Source organism: Rhinichthys klamathensis, unplaced genomic scaffold (genome assembly GCF_029890125.1).
Source record: "Rhinichthys klamathensis goyatoka isolate OS25496 unplaced genomic scaffold, OSU_Roscu_1.1 h1tg000262l_1, whole genome shotgun sequence".
Classification (NCBI taxonomy): domain Eukaryota; kingdom Metazoa; phylum Chordata; class Actinopteri; order Cypriniformes; family Leuciscidae; genus Rhinichthys; species Rhinichthys klamathensis.
In genome coordinates this window covers 1,548,016-1,564,498 of record NW_026606783.1, presented here as the reverse complement: position 1 = coordinate 1,564,498, position 16,483 = coordinate 1,548,016, and the positions used below count along the sequence as shown (strand labels likewise).

General features: G+C 39.1%; 1 protein-coding gene across 3 annotated transcripts in view; it reads right to left on the bottom strand.

Moving 5' to 3' along the window:
* Nucleotides 1-9,151: 9,151 nt before the first annotated feature.
* cadm4 (cell adhesion molecule 4) overlaps nt 9,152-16,483 on the bottom strand; it is a 171,019-nt gene continuing 163,687 nt past the window's right edge. For all 3 annotated transcript variants that reach the window (XM_056267617.1, XM_056267616.1, XM_056267618.1), the window contains one exon: nt 9,152-10,719. In XM_056267617.1, the coding sequence (XP_056123592.1) occupies nt 10,610-10,719 (110 nt within the window). In that variant the 3' untranslated portion in view covers nt 9,152-10,609. The remainder of the gene's footprint in view (nt 10,720-16,483) is intronic.

Below are 16,483 nucleotides of genomic sequence, written 5' to 3'. Positions count from 1 at the left end.
ACCCGCGAGGGCGGGTCTGTGTTGAGACGCTCCTGTCAATCAACAATCGTGGGAGGGGCTTCCGAGCGTGTGACGTCACACGGTCGAACGGCTCGATTTGAGGCAGGGGAAAACATATAAGGAGATTAAAACAAAACCACTGGATGGATTTTTATCATTATATGATGGTTGTGTACAGACACTGCCAACACACATTTCAGTACAATCAACTTGTAAAAGTGCATGCACCATTATATGACCCCTTTAATACTCAGCCACATTCACAAGTGCTTGATTCATTGATGTTCAGCGTGTGTAGGCAGTGATTATGAACATAGCAACAAGGGACATGAATACCAAATGTGACTTTTTATCTTTTTTTTTTTTTTTTACAAACTAACATGAGTTGAACTGTTGGTGTATCAAGAGTGGTTTTCACAGCACTGCCATAGTATACTGTAGACCAGAGGTGTAAAGAGTACCTGAAAACCATACTTCAGTAAAAGTACAGATTCCTTACAATGAAAATGACTCCATTACAAGTCACAACTCACAAGTTACCAATTCGAATGTGATTTAAGTCTTTGAGATTCTGATTTGAACAGTATTTTTTTACCTGTGCTGAATGTAGGCCTATGTATACTCAAAGATGCACTAGTCCCCAACACCTAAGAGACATGCCAGTGAAGAACCGAAGAAACAGTTGATTTGGGAGGAGAGCAACCATATGTTTCTATTCAACACCTGAAAATTGCCATAAATCAAGGTCGACACAACATAATCTGAAAACAAAAGTGCTCAAAAAGGGTGTAAAAGAACCAGACTATTTATTTTTTGTGATTTTTTTTCTTCAGTTCATTAGATTGTTTGGAGCATAAGAAATTTAATAAAGACATTTCTGAAAAAAAAAAATATTGTATTCCTATGTTATGCATGCAGGATCCATTTATTAAGAAAATTAAACGACATGAACAGACAAAGACACTGTGTTTTTTTTTTCTTTATTCACCAATACATTTTTAGGTTTCAAGCCTAAAGCCATAAGCCTTTTTTTATCCAAACTTTGTATAAAGATGATTCACAACCATGAAATACATAATGAATTATTTGATTTGCAATTTTACTTTATGCGATATGCGTGTAAACATGCAATCATTATATGCAATGCATCAATACACTGTAACTAATTTGCATATTAATGTGTTCTTGGGGCAACATGTAATGGAAAAAGGCATGTAATAATGGGAGCAATAATTGGGAATATTTTCATAAGAATATTGATTTATAATTTATTTCCCTATTCTCTTGCTGTCTCTAAAATGCCTGATGCCATGATGGAAGTCCTAGTGTCCTCTTCAGAGGTCATGAATGAAATCAATGCCTTGTTAAGAGAAAGTCATATTCTGATTTAAAACTCCATAACGTTTTCCTGAAATGTTGATTTCTGACAAACAATTTGAAAATGAGTCAGATTTAAATGATAATTACAAAATATTACCAATTTCCATAAGAGAAGTTTTTTCAATAAAAAAATGTAAGGAGTAATCGCATTACTCATTATAAATGTATTGGCGTAAAGCGTAGGCTACATACACTTATTTAAAACTGTAGTCAAGTAGAGAGTAAAAGTTGCTAATATGTTTCATACTCAGTAAAACTGCAAAGTAGCCAAAAAGATACTTAAGTACAGTAACTAATTTAACTAATTACTCAAATACTTAACACCACTATTTAATAATTATTTTGGGTTCACCTTTCAGTGAACAGTTCTTAAAATATATATTTTTTTATTCTTAGCCAAGAACATTTTAATAATTAATAATAAGAACCTTTTGTTCAATGGATAGGTTACTTCCATGATGGAAAAAATGGCCCAAAAAAAAAACAACTTTTTATTTGGCTTCCACATGCCTTCTGCAACATGCATGTCTATCAGCCGCAGCCTGCATGTTGCAGAAGGCATGTGGAAGTCATTCACTCTTAAAAAATGAAGGTTCTTTTATTTATAGCATTATGCAGCTGGGGTCTTGATCAATCCAGCATGCCCACCACTGCATCCGTCCATCTCTCTAGACCAGGGGTGTCCAATCCTGCTCCTGGAGGGTCCACGTCCTGAGTTTAGCTCAAATACACCTGCCTGGAAGGTTCTAGTGAGTCTGAAGACTTTAATTAGCTGGTCCATGTGTGTTTAATTAGGGTTGGACTTAAAGGATTAGTTCACTTCAGAATTACAATTTCCTGATAATTTATTCACCCCAAGTCATCCAAGATATTCATGTCTTTCTTTCTTCAGTCGAAAAGAAGTTAAGGTTTTTGAGGAAAACATTCCAGGATTTTTCTCCATATAGTGGACTTCAACGGTTATCAACGGCTTGAAGGTCCAAATTGCAGTTTTAATGCAGCTTCAAATGGCTCTACACGATCCCAGCCGAGGAAAAAGGGTCTTATCTAGCGAAACGATCGGTCATTAAAAAAACAAAACAAAACAAAAACATATACTTTTATTTTTTTTTACCACAAATGCTCGTCTTAACCTGCGTTAAACACAGGTTAAACTATTTATTTCTTATTCAAATTTTGTGACTTTTTCTTATTTAGGGTCATAAATATGCATGCAAACTTGACATATGACCCCCTTTTGTTTCCATGCAATTTTTTTAAAAAAAATCAACCATTTGAAAAACAGCAAAGAGTCAAGGTAAAAACAGAACCCCTTTATAAAATATCAAATAGTACAAAAAAGTGTGACTTGAGTTTACTCAAAATTGAAGACTCGTCCTCTGATTCATCCAAGGAGAATTCTTCATATTTGGAGGAGTTCATAATTATCGTAGGAGTTCATAATTTCCCATTATACAGAAAAATGTAAATTGCATGGAACACAATGGGGGTCATGTTGACCCCTAACACAATAGGCATACCCCTTTTTTCAACACAACCGGAGGGCTACAATACTTTTCTAACCTTAAGACGGTCTTGTGAACAACAGACATCTTCTATACTAGTACAGTCTGTTTTTTCCTCAAGGCAATGATGCATGCAGCCTTATTGAACCGTGGTAGAAATCTATCATTTCATACCCTGCTGAGAACTGAATTAGTTCATGTGCATCGACACCTAAACTCCCAAACAGATAAGCGCTTCCTCTCCCCTTCATTCTTCTTTCTACCCAATCATTCCTGCCATATCTGTTTACTTTAGATAGAGCCATGGCGTGCGTAAATCGGTGCTGGTGCATGTCAGTCGCAGACTGTGCATTTCTAAGTGTGTATATGTGAGCTGGGGTCTTTATGTGTTCCTGAATGAGATTGATGTTTGTTTATGGTGGCGATGCTGCACTTTGTACTGGCCAAATGGAATGGGCAGTTCTGCTCACACACTTGAATGGATTGATAAGCCTGCACACACTGTATTGAACGGAGGAGTTGTGGTAAAAATGGTTTATGGTTATGCGTTCACTCCGTCCTACAGCACATTCACCCACAAAGCGTGTGAGAGGAATTAGCATTGGTTGACAGACAGAGCAGAGCAGACAGATTCATATTCATCTTCGCGCCTAATAACGGTAATTACAACAATTCTTTTCTTTCATCTTTTATTCAATTGTAAATGGGTTAGTTTATTAATTAACACATTTACTGTTCCTTTCGCCAGAGGAGGACCGTGAATCCGCGAGTGCTTGTTGTATCGTTGGGCTCGTGGTTGATTAGCTGGAGAAATGAATTGTGTGGAGAGAGTGAAGTGCAGAAGCATTACAATGAGAGCGGCACAATGAGACGACTTCTAACTTTTACACGATTAATTATTTCAGTTCAATCAATTTGTTTGAGTGAGGAAAACAATGAAAGAAGAGCAGGCCCGGCCCAGCCCGCGCATGTGAGGAGCACTGGATTTCGAGATTCCGCAATAATTTCATTACTATGAAGCACTCACAGGCATTCTCCGACTGATTACTGTCAGTGGCTGTTGAAAAGGTCAAACTCATTATGTTAAAAAGACAGGTGGCATACTGAAGCATTTCGGGGGATATTTTAACAGCTATTTTATAACGCAAATATGTATTTCCCATTGTCTGGGCACAAAATGAAATAACCTGTCTGTCAGAGCAGCGTAGCAAGTAGGCTACGTGATCGGGTTGTCACAGCGGCTATAGCCCAGCTGCTTCCCAGATAGCACAAGTCTATTTGATGTTATATTTACATCTGGAAGACGTATTTTTAAGAGTGTTTGCTCATCTGCAAGACGTCTATAGGACGTTTCCTGTCAGATGTCAAATAGACGTTTAAAAGATGTCTTTAAGATGTAATGATTTAGAATGCATGTTAAACTGACATCTTCTAAACGTCTATTTGACATCTGACAGGAGACGTCCTATAGACGTCTTGCAGATGAGCAAACACTCTTAAAAATACGTCTTCCAGATGTAAATATAACATCAAATAGACTTGTGCTATCTGGGTTGTGACTTTTCAGGATTTTCACAGTTTAGAGACTATCACATCCGCCGTGTGGAGGCATCTGCCACAACAATCTCTGCTAACCTTTTCAATGGAGTGTAAACTTCAAATGCCAGGAATATCTTCTTGTCTTTTATTGTCTTGCATCCAGCTTGTTTAAATTCAATTGTTAAGCCACTCTTAAATTATTTAATTATTATCATCATCTCCCTTTCTCTCTTAGGGGTCATGTATGCTATGTGGCTATATTCCCTGATTCAGTGTGTAATAGCGGTGCTGGTGATCGGAGTGTGTGTGAGGTTGTGCTTGGCTGCTGGTGTTGCAGCTGGGGCAGGAACTAGAAGCTGGAGCACATCTGCATGCCTGAAACTTTGCCTCGGTGTGGTTGGGTCAGCGGGCAGTATTGTGGTCGCTCCTGTGTCTGTGCTGTTGAACCTGAGGAGTTCCCAGTGTCTGTACACCTGTATCGCTATGGTCTCCTGCCCCCTACTTGTCAGGCAGTTCACTGTGTGCCTTCTGCTTCTACTCACACTTAACACACATCTGCAGTGCCGCCTGGGGAACAGGTGAGTGTGAACACCCCGACCTTGTTTTGCAGTGTTTATGCTCGAAAAGTTCAGCTAGTTCTCAGCTATTTTGATTCTTGCATATGTGAAATCGCATTAAAGACTTAGTTTGTGCTGACTATAAAATCAGAGTATTAAATTGTGCTGAATATGCTTAAAATTCAGGACGGAGCTTATGTTTCTTTCAGATATGCAGGCTTAGTGACTCGTAGGCGGGTTTTGTGCTCTGTGCTGCTCTGCTGGGTCATTTCAGTGATCACCGCCTTCAGCCAGTTCATCGTTTCCAGCTCTTCTGATACTTGGGGAGCTGCTGAGGACGACCATACAGCTGGACTTGGGATGGAAGAATGGCCTGAACCAAATTACACCACCCCTGCCCTCCCTCCCAAACGGCCCTACCCCCAGGATCGCTCTGTAATCGGCCAGTTCTTGCCTTATGGAGGTTTTCTATCCAAGTTTCTGGTGGAGGACAATGAGAACTTCACGTATGCAGAGATCCACGGCAGTCACTGGGGCATCTGTGCCACCGACACCATGCTCAGTCCGGTTTTTCTTGTGTATGTTTATGCTGTCGCCGTGTTTGTTATTCCTCTGTTGGTTCTGTTAGCCGTGTATCTGGACTTGATGTGCTTCATGCCACAGCAGAAACGAAGCTCAGTGTGGTCTCGCTCCTTGGCTCTCTCTGTCTCTCTCCTGGTAATGCTTTGCCTGCCCCTGCACATCACCCACGCTTTGTTACTCTTCGCCCCGAGTGCCACTAGACCCGACTGGAGCTCTCTGACAACCTCTGTTCTTTTCCAGATGTATAGCCTAGTGCCCCCACTCCTCTTCACCAACACCTCTCAGCAGCTAGGCATCGAGAGCTCCTTGTTATCCGCGCCTAACCTGATCTCAAGGGTCATCATCTCTCGAGTCAAATCTGTGGGGAGTGCTTTCCGTTCAGTGGAAGATTACCGTCACCCTGGGCCGACACTGAAAGGACCTCCAGGGATGTGATGTCATGTGATGAAGGCACTTGCATGGGTTATATGTAATTATATTCAGCAGTTGAGTAAAACGTATCCAATATTAGCTCATCTCAGATGCCAGGCTTTATTTGTATTAGGGTCAGTCCATTTCCTTTCAGATGGAATTACTATTTTGTTCATACTTTGTGTTATTTGAGACCTAAAACATAAGAGTTCATAAACTTTTATGAATTTATTGTAGACCTACATGCCACGTTTATCTTAAGTAGTCATTAAATGGCCAATTACATTTAAATGGGCACATTTTTATGTTCGCAATGAATTCATTCTGGTTGATGGTTCCAAACTCTATTGTTATTCGTATCTGCTATTCGACAACTTATGAAAGTCCAGGATAGATAGTGGGATCTACTTATTTTGTGTCTTGTATAATGTGACGAATAGATTTAAACCATCAGTTCTGTACACCACAAATGTAAAATGCATCTTGCGTATTTATTTCCCTTTTTTTTTTTAACGAGCCTCTCCTGTGAGACAGATTCTCAAGCACATTTTACATAACACTGGCATTTAATCATGTAGATTACGTTTTGAAATCAAAACAGGAAAGTCTGCAAAAAGGTTATAAGTTTGCAGAAAATTTTCATTTGTGGAACATAATGATCAAAGGTAAAATATATTTGTTGTGGTTGTTCTTTTGAATCTATGTAGTACAGTGCAGAAACGTGCAGAAAGTCCCAATACAGAAAGCAATCTGATGGAGCGGTTACATGTCTAATATTATCAAAGGTTTACACCAGCCATTTCAATCCAAGCTAAATTTGGTCAGTTTATTCTAATTGGCGATATTACATGAGGCATTTTCATTCGGACTTGGCCAAATGTTAACCTGATAAAATGTTAACATTTCACATTATGTTTATGGACTTGCACATTTGACAGTCAATCAAGACTGGTTCTAATATCAAAACACATTTATTTGTATCCTTGGTCTTGTTTTTATTATGATTAAGGCCCCAATACCACCCACGTCTAAAACGTTTTTGTTTTTAACTTTAGGGGCCAATTATGAAGATATTTGAACTTAGTGGGGACTCTGAACCATTTGGGATTGAAGGAAATATACGTTTGTCTATGTTTCTACCAATTCCCATGAGGCCAGTAATCATAATTCTTGAGTTATCATACCCTAAACATGGCTTCCCAGATAAGAGTTTTTTTGGCTTGCAATAATGAATACTTCAGGGGGCTGAAAAAAAAGTTGTTGCAATAAGCAAGAAATATTTGTCAGCCCTTAGTTTTATGTCACTAACAACAAATAAGCAAGCCTTGAACAAAACTGGTGCAGAAACAGCCCTCTCTGGTTGGACATGTAATGAGTCATTAGAAAGCACTTTGTAAATTCCTGTTATGTTGCAAAAATGGTCCAATAAATATTGCATTGCTGCCATGTTTAATCCCAGTGATACTCCAGGATTAAATGGTAAAATGATTTAGCCAACGATCTCAGAAGAGATTTATTTGAATACATCAATAAGTTTGCATTCTATTAAATATAGTATATCAAAATGTGTCCCATCAATGTTTAAAGCCAACGCAAGCTTTTGATCTGAATGTTTAATTATAACAACTATAAAAGCATATTAAGTGGGAGAGACCATTTAAATGCATCAAGATAATTAACCACTCAATAACTCCCAGTGAAAACAGGATTCCATAGCTGTTTTGATTAAACGCATACTTCTTATGTGCAGCTCGAATAAAAGCCCTGTTTCACACTAATTGGATTATTCTTTTTGCTCACTCGTGGCAGGGCTCGTGTAAGAAATTACTCCTTTTGTATCTGAATATTTCTGTTATGATCTTCATTTCTTCTCCCTCCTCGCCGTCTCACTCCCCCAATCCACCCATTATTCATCCAAGTTTCAAGCATGAAATCCTCCATCTAACATTACTTTCACTCACTTTGTCTTTGTATAGCCATGACTTTGATTTGTCTGGTGCGGTACTTTTTGTTTCTTGATCATTGTCTCACTCATTTTTCTTGCAAATGCTTTTCCCTCTCATTAAAGTGTGCACTAACCTCCAATGCCGAGGTGAATTATTGAGTGAAGTTGGAAAACAAGTAAAAGCTTTCCCTAACCGAGAGCTCATTCGATTGTTCTCTTCGCTCGAGAGCCTTTAGCTTCCTGTCGAAATGACAATCTTTCATCACTAAAAGCGGCTTCAGTCAATTCATCGCACCTGCTCTAGTCCACATCCTCTTGAATGGGGTCATTGCAAGGAGCAAGGAAGCTTCAAATCCGTCACGCACAGAATGTAACGTTCATCGTCCTTGGATAAAGCCGAAGGAAAGTTTGATGCGCTGTTTGATCAGCATATGGTTTATTACCCATGGATCTGCCTTTGAGATGTCAGCCGAGGTCCAGTAAACAAAATTACAAGAGATTGATGAAGTTCAGATAAATTCTACGGCTGTCCTTTTTCATTTGAACTCTGCGTTTGGAGTTTGTCGGCTCACTGAAGCGTAACTCGCTTCTCAGAAGCCCCAAAATTAGCAACTTATCTCATCTGATCATGCTTTGTGAAGCATTAACTCATACTAAAATGAAATTGCTAGCATATGTCCTTCTTTATCTAAGGAGCTGCTCAAACCGAGCAGAACAGCAGGTAACGCAGGGTGCGCTTTGATTGCCATGTGACAGTTACTGTTTATGACAGGTTTCTGCAGAGCCTTTCCATCAATAGAGGACAAACACATCGATCAATCATCCTCCCCTCGCATTTAAATCTAATCCCACCCCTCCCGGAGCGCTCAGCAAGTGACTTCTGACACAATCGTATATTGATTGCAGTGGAATAATGGAGGAGTACTATTTTAATGCACCTGCTCTCTCTCTCTCTCTCTCTCTCTCTCTCTCTCTCTCTCTCTCTCTCTCTCTCTCTCTCTCTCTCTCTCTCTCTCTCTCTCTCTCTCTTCGGTGTCTCTGCTCTTTTGTCATAAGAGTCTTATGATTCATCATTCTCAGTCACACAGCTTTCATCTCTGCTGGCTGCTTCTGCTAATTAAAATATCCCCCCCCCCCCCCCCCTTTTTCCTCGCTGCTTTTCTTTATTGCCGCTGGTGAAACTTGATTGTGTCTGCTTCTCGAAGTCAAGAAAATCAGTCTTTCACGCGAGATTCTTGAAGTATTTTTTATTTTTTTCGTGCTTGGTATCTTTCCCCTATAAAGATGTACAGTTAGCTATATCAACAGCGACGCGAAGACTATAAAATAAACAGGAAGTGAAAGACGAGGAGGAGACGTGAAAGACAAATAGGGAGAAAGACAGGAAGAGGATCAAGAAGGAAGGAAGAGAATGAAAGAGGAGAGAGAAAAGTGGGTACACAGCTGTTTCTACTTAAGCATGGGAAGTATACAATTTATAACATTTACAATTATAATAACAGTAATAATAATAATAACAATAACAACAATCATAGTAGTCCAAATAATAATTAATAAAAACAATTAAGACCTCCGATATCTTTTAAAGACAAACGAAATATATATTTTTGTGAATTTTGATTTTTTTTTTTAAAGATGACGTAACAGTAGTTTGTTCAGTTTTGCACCTCTAAGCTAATATTCTGTTAGTACGATAACATCGCTTGGTAATGCGCGCAAAAGTATTTTTTTCTTCTTAAAAGAGTCATTTAATTTACTTTGTAGACTTTTTCCATACAAATAATGACTTTAGAGATATGTTTCATTGTGTAAGTGTTTTCGTGTTGAGCAATCAAAAAAAATATCGAAATTCCTGACATGTTCTCTACAAACTCCCTTTCTGTTTTTTCTCACCCACGTCGAACTCCTCGCGGTTCCACGTTCTCAATGACTCTTTGCGATAATTAAGCCCCTTTTTACAGCGTCAGAGCGAGCGGGCCGCTCCAATTCATTCTGCTCATAAAAGAGAACATGTCTAATCCCTTAATTATTAACAAACAATAGTGGAGAGATAAAGGAGGGAGAGGAAGGAGCATTGGAGAGCGGGAAACAGAGTCACCGAGAGAGGATCAAAACGAGAGGAACTTTTCTTCACAAGTCAACAGGTTTTGGCCAACGTGAGCAGATAATGGAGTTGCCGGATGAAAAGAGCAGATGAATACTTTATGAGGACGGCTCTGAGCTTGCAGCGCTGTCATTGGTGGAGTTATTCTCTACCAACTCAGTCTCTGAGGCCCAGACACTTTGGCAAATGCAAGGGATTTCAGTTTGCTCACACTGGGACATTCAATAGCTCATAAGCACTTTGCGGGTTCCCGCAGCAATGCCGTCTTGGCCGGTTATGGATCGGCTTGTTTTGAATGGACACTTTTCTCTCCTGGACCTACAATTACGGCTAGTTGTCTTTTGTACACGAAAGAGAGTGTGTGTGATGGTCTCTTTCAATCATAATAATTATCCTCTCGGCTCTCTTCCCCTCCACCCTGCTCCATTAATTTCTCCGTCCTCTCCTTCCCACTCCAACTTCATATGGCACGATTGTGATTCCCTCTGGTTGTCGTTGTGGTGGTGTGTCTGTTTGGGAACAGTGTGTGTTGTTGTGTGCACTCTGCAGCGGTCCAGTGTTTCTGAAGAGCTCCACTAAGGCGGCGCTACAGTAGGTACTCCTTCTTGCCCTGGCTGGCATCATTACCGTTGAGGAACGCCTCCTGAACCTCGCCGTGTTCGTCCAACCCACTGGCCTCATGAGTCAAATATGAACCTAGAGAGAGAAAGACACAATTTAATCATACTTAATTGCAGGAATTAAAAGAATACCTTAAACACTTTAATTCGCTTGTTGAGTGCAATTTAATGTATTTCTATTGAAGCAGGACATGATGAAGAGCTTGTGCCTTTTTTTTTTGTCTTAATTCCTCTATTGACTTTCATCCAATGGGGGACCAGGGCTATGTTGAGGTGTTTCAGCAACAACAAACAAACTGTTAAACAAGTAAAACAATTATGAAACCACAACAAAAAAACTATTAAATTTAACAGCAAAAATGTAATAATTATAAATAAATATCAAACTGTTGTTTGATTTAAAGATAATAAATTAAATACACATGAATAAATTAAATAATATTTAATTAACATTTAAAACACGCAACAACTTAACCCAATATTTTTTTTATAAACTAACCATGCATATTAGTGAGGTTTTATTATGTCAACTTCTGTATACAACAACATTCATTAACAAAAAAAATCCATCAAACAAAACCACTGCTAGAGAAAACACATTTGTAATTGGACTTTTAAAACCTTACTGAGATACAAGTCTTGTGAAAACTTAGTTAGTATTATTATAGTATTACTTCATATATGTTCAGTTTTCATTTTTTCCCTCCTAATTTTGTAATTTTCTTTATTTGTTCTTTGTTCCTTTTTTATCAGTTTTATTAGTTGTTACTATTTAGCTTTAATTTATCTTTATTTCAGTTTTAGTTTGTCATGTTAGTACTTAAACTTATTTTCTTAGTTAAGCAGCGTTTCCACCGAAATTACCCGGAACTATTTGTCCCAGGAACTTTTTTTTCCCTTTTGCTTTCTGCGTTTCCACCGCGGTACTGTGAAGATTAGGCAAATTAGTCCGATGACGCAGGACTGCACGCACCGCAACAGATATTTAAAAATGGTGGTTGAAATTAAATGCTGCGTGGAGTCAACCAATTAAAATGCGTCATGAACTCAACCAATCAGCATGTTCAGCACCCAAATCCCACCCCCGAAAGTTCCTGAACTTTGAAAAAGTACTACCTCGCAAGCAGGGACTTTTTCTGAGGGGCACATTTTTTACCCAGAACTTCATTTAAACCCTGGTTCCTGCGGTCGAAACACACCGAGTACCACCCAAAAGTTCCTGTGGTGGAAACGTGGCTTTAGTTGCCAAGGCAACATTTCTAATTTTCATTTTTTTTCATCGAATAAGTTTTCATTTAATATTTATATGTGATTTCAGCTTTATGATTTTTTTATACTTTCAGTTTTAGTTGGCAATTACAATAGTGCCACATGAAACCTAGCCCTGATACCTCTCCATATTTTTTCCCTTGTGTCTCCACCTTTCTCCTTGTCCTCAATCAGTATCTCTCAAACTAAACTGGCTCTTGGGGATTGATGCTGTCGTGTTGGATGGCATCAACCTTGCATGCATCTAAATCTTCTTCTCTGGAATCAAGTTTGCAGGGCCAGCCAAAGTCATCTACTATAATTGGGGGAACTTATGCAGATCAACTTTTAATTAATCACAAAACTCATTAGGCATAATCACCTCTGACATTTTACTGCACAGTCAGCGATATGGTACAGTGCAACCTTTTTATTCACATCATTATATGACACAATGGTTTTGCCTCTGTGGCTCGGGGACAAATAACTGAAATAACTAAGGCAGAATTGACTCTATGGCACCGGCACGACACAGTTTAATTAAAAAAATCGATCTTATGTTCGTGCAATTTTACTTTCTTAAAACGCAAGCGTACAGCAGAGGCTGTTGGGGTCATTAAAAGCAGTGATGTCGTGGACCGCGCGGGACAAAGACAATGCATCAGAGCTGTAATGTTCCTCTTCCTCTATCCTAAGATTAATCACTTCCCTTCTGCCTTTCCAGGAACCCCAAGGTTAGAAAGGATCAACCCTAATGCTCTCTGTCTCTGCGCCGATGGGTGAACTAACTGTTTCTGACTTTGATTGGCAGGTGGGGTCGGGTTCCTCGCAGCCCTTTGCCTCCGCCCCAATTTGCGGGTGCCGTGATCTTTATTGGAAACTGTGACACACTGAGATGACCAGAAGTTCTTAAAGAGTTCAGGGACGAGGTAATTAAGTTTTCTTTATAGATGCACCACGATACGGTTGACGAAAAAAGTAAATTAAACATGAGGGCCGTAGCTACTTTTCCCCAGGCTATACATCTTTATATCACAGGTCTGGCACAGTCCCTTGCAGATGATGTTCTTTCTTTCTCCCGTCTTCCCTCTGAACATATTTACATGTAAACTTTCTGCCCTCAGAAACACACACACACACACACACACACACAAAAACCCCTCCTCACACCAACTATTATCTCCTTCTGATTTTTTACTAATCCATTTCATCACCATTAGGGTGGGCGCCGGCGGCATGATCAAAATCTTCAGCAGGATTGCTAGTGTGATATTGGTTTAATACAACAAGTCCATAACCAAAAAGATAATGTCAAGTAACAAACATTTCATAATACATTTTACCAGTTTTTTCCACCAAAGGGCACATTTTCAATAGTCAAAAGATTAAATGCCATTCAGGAACAAAGTATCAGTAAAATAGTAAAAGTAATATTTTAACTAATATTGTAACGGTCACCAGCTGGAGTGCCCTTGAGAGCCACCAGAGGGCACTTCACATCAGACTATTGTCATTCCCTCACAAACTCACTGCCCGGACTCATCATCCCTGATTGCATCCACCTGTGTCTCATTACCTTGTTTAACTCACCCTATATAGCCTGGTTTTTACGCCCTGCGAAGTCTTGTATGTTAAGTGTTACACTTCAATTCCGAGCATTCTCCATGGTTTCATGTCTCTTGGTTTCGGATTTCTTGCCTGCTCTGTGTTACTCTTTTGCCCGTGTTCCCTGCATAGTGATGGCAAAATGAGGCTTCCTGAACCACTGAGACCTCGCAGCCCATTGCTTCACCCAAAGGTTCATTACTCACTAGTGACACCTAGCTACGGTACAAAGAAGTAACAGACAAATTAATTAATGGGCTCTATGTAGTCTCAGCCTCAGACGTCACGCCCACGGAACGTTGGCTAAACGTCTGATGCATATGGTACACTTAACTGGAAACACTTCAGGAATGTCGAAGTCGTCATCTGATTGGTTGAATTTTAACAGATTTCCGGGGGGCGCGAGTGTCGCGTTTATTTTCGGTCCGCCGGGAAACAAAGCGCAGACGTGTGATTGCGGAAGAAAACTGTTGTGTTTACATGAGTGACAATGAGCATTTATCAAGATCAGCTAAACGTAGGATTCTCAAAAGTATGCGAGGTTCACGGCATAGACTCTTGAAGTTTTCTTCTCCTTCTTTGATTTTCTATGCTGACTGACTTGTTGCACGCCGGTCTGTTGTTGTGGGGACATTTCCACGTCCCGAAACGTGACGCTGAACGAAACAAACTGTAATTGGTTGTTTTACATGTCGGTCAAACGGCCTTATGGGCGGGCCTTGGCCAAAGAAAGCTGCTATGAATTCCAGACGTTCAGCCGTCAGTCTGAAGGTCTGGCTACGCGAGACTAGGCTCTATGCACGGCGGTATTTCCGGTGAAGGTCTAAATTCTCTATACTGAGAATTTATATTGGTTTTTATACTCTATTGCTATACTAAAGAAACGTTAGTCACAAAAACAGACAAACCAGACACCCCTCATTTTGTTTATGCTTCTTTGTTTATTATATTAAATAAACATAACTATATATAAAATTACATCTAAACGTAAGGCGAGACACGGCAGGCAAAAACATCAGTTTTTTTTCACTGGTCAATTTTGAGATTTCGGGATATTTGTCTTAAAAAACAGATATGGACTTGAATGTCTTCTTTCAGACTTGTGGTGAAAAAAAGTCCGAAATACACATTTAGGTCTTTATTTTACTACACATTGTCTGTTTGCGTCTGTAGATTTCTCATAAATTCATCAAAAGTTGGCGTTGTAAATCATCCGTTGCTCCGCGATCGCGATCTGCACCCTGCATCACACACACCGTTAGAAAGCTCTCTCTCTCTTGTACAATGTTGTCGGATCCAAATATGGTCATTTCCTTTTTATCAGCAACCAATCGTGAAAGTAAAAGGGCGCAAATGCGCAATCTCATTGGCTGATGCTAAATCTTTAAAGCCCGTTTTCTCAAAATGACTTTTCTCTCATACTCAAAGTCCGAAATCTCCACTTCGGTAGCATCTATATACACCAAACTTTCCAGTCTTGTACCTAGTTATATTATGAAGACATTTACAGAGGGATTTGTAAATATATTATTCCTAGCCCGATTTATATAACATTTTATTCCAAAAAACATGGCAAAAATATATTTTTTAAGGCTATTGACAGTATTCTGATTTATAGGATAACAAAAGTAGATATCCATAAATCCCTCTGTAATTCTTTTCCCATCTAATATGTGAAAACAATGAAAAAATAATTTTGAACCTGGCTTTATCCAATCCTCAGATTTCATTTTTTGAAATATATGCAAATTAGCGCATATTTAATTAGATAATGCCTAATTTGCATATTTAAACATTAAATTACAGAAAACTTGTAATACATTTTTTTCTCATCTTAATGTAGGTAATCAACTGGGAAAGTTTCATGGTTATATCTGCTAGTTAAAAAAAATACCCTATTCACCTGTAGTGTCTCGCCTTAATAAAGTTTCATTTCAATTACATCTAAATGTTTTAAAGTTTCGTTTCCTTTCACAAGGAACAGAGGATGCAGGGGAACATAGAAATGCCAGTGCCAGCTGGTATAAATGAGGATACTGATGCTTCTGTTGAGCCCAGACGGGGGAGGATCTCCTCTTTCTTGCTGGCAAATCCAACAGGGCAATTCAAAACAAAAAGCAGTCCAGTCCAGATCCAAAAATCCAAATAATGTTATCTAATTAATATAACAAGACTATAATATAGCTACTATAATTAATAACAATATACTATAAGTATTCTAACCTGATATAATGTAATACAGCCCTATATGACACTATAACAACAATGCCAATGCGATTTCTCTAACTCTCTGACACTACTACTACTCCTGCAACACCCAGAAGGTGGCGCGAGTTTCGGACCCCCTTTATCCAGAAGTGACACTCAGACTGAACCGATGACGTTTTCACACAAACCGAGGCCTCGTTTGTCATTAGTCACGTGATTTTCACGTTAACAACACAAGCCTCGAATCGCGGCTTCATCTGGCACGCCCATTTTTTCTCGACACAAGCTCCGACGCCTCGGTTCAAATGTCACATCACTATTCCTGCCTTGTTGTGTTTGTTTGTATTGACTGCCTGCGTTTGACCTTGCCTGTACTTTGAATTACGTCTTTGGATTACCCTGTTCAAAAAATACTGCATTTGGATCCTCAACCTTCTTGTCTCGGAGCAGTTCGTGAAAAGTATATTATACACTTCCGTTCAAATCGCTTATGCTACCAAGACTGCATTTATTTGATTAAAAATATAGTAAAAACAGCAATATTGTGATATATTATTACAATGTAAAATAACTGTTTTCTTTAAAGGGAAGCTATTATGACCCTTTTTACAAGATCTAATATAAGTCTCAGGTGTCCCCAGAATGTGTCTTTGAAATTTCAGCTCAAAATACCTCACAGATCATTTATTATACCATGTTGTAAATGATTTTTGTGACACACATTTTTGAGTTAAAAGCATGCTGTTTTCGTGCATATATCTTTAAAGAGAAAATGAGCT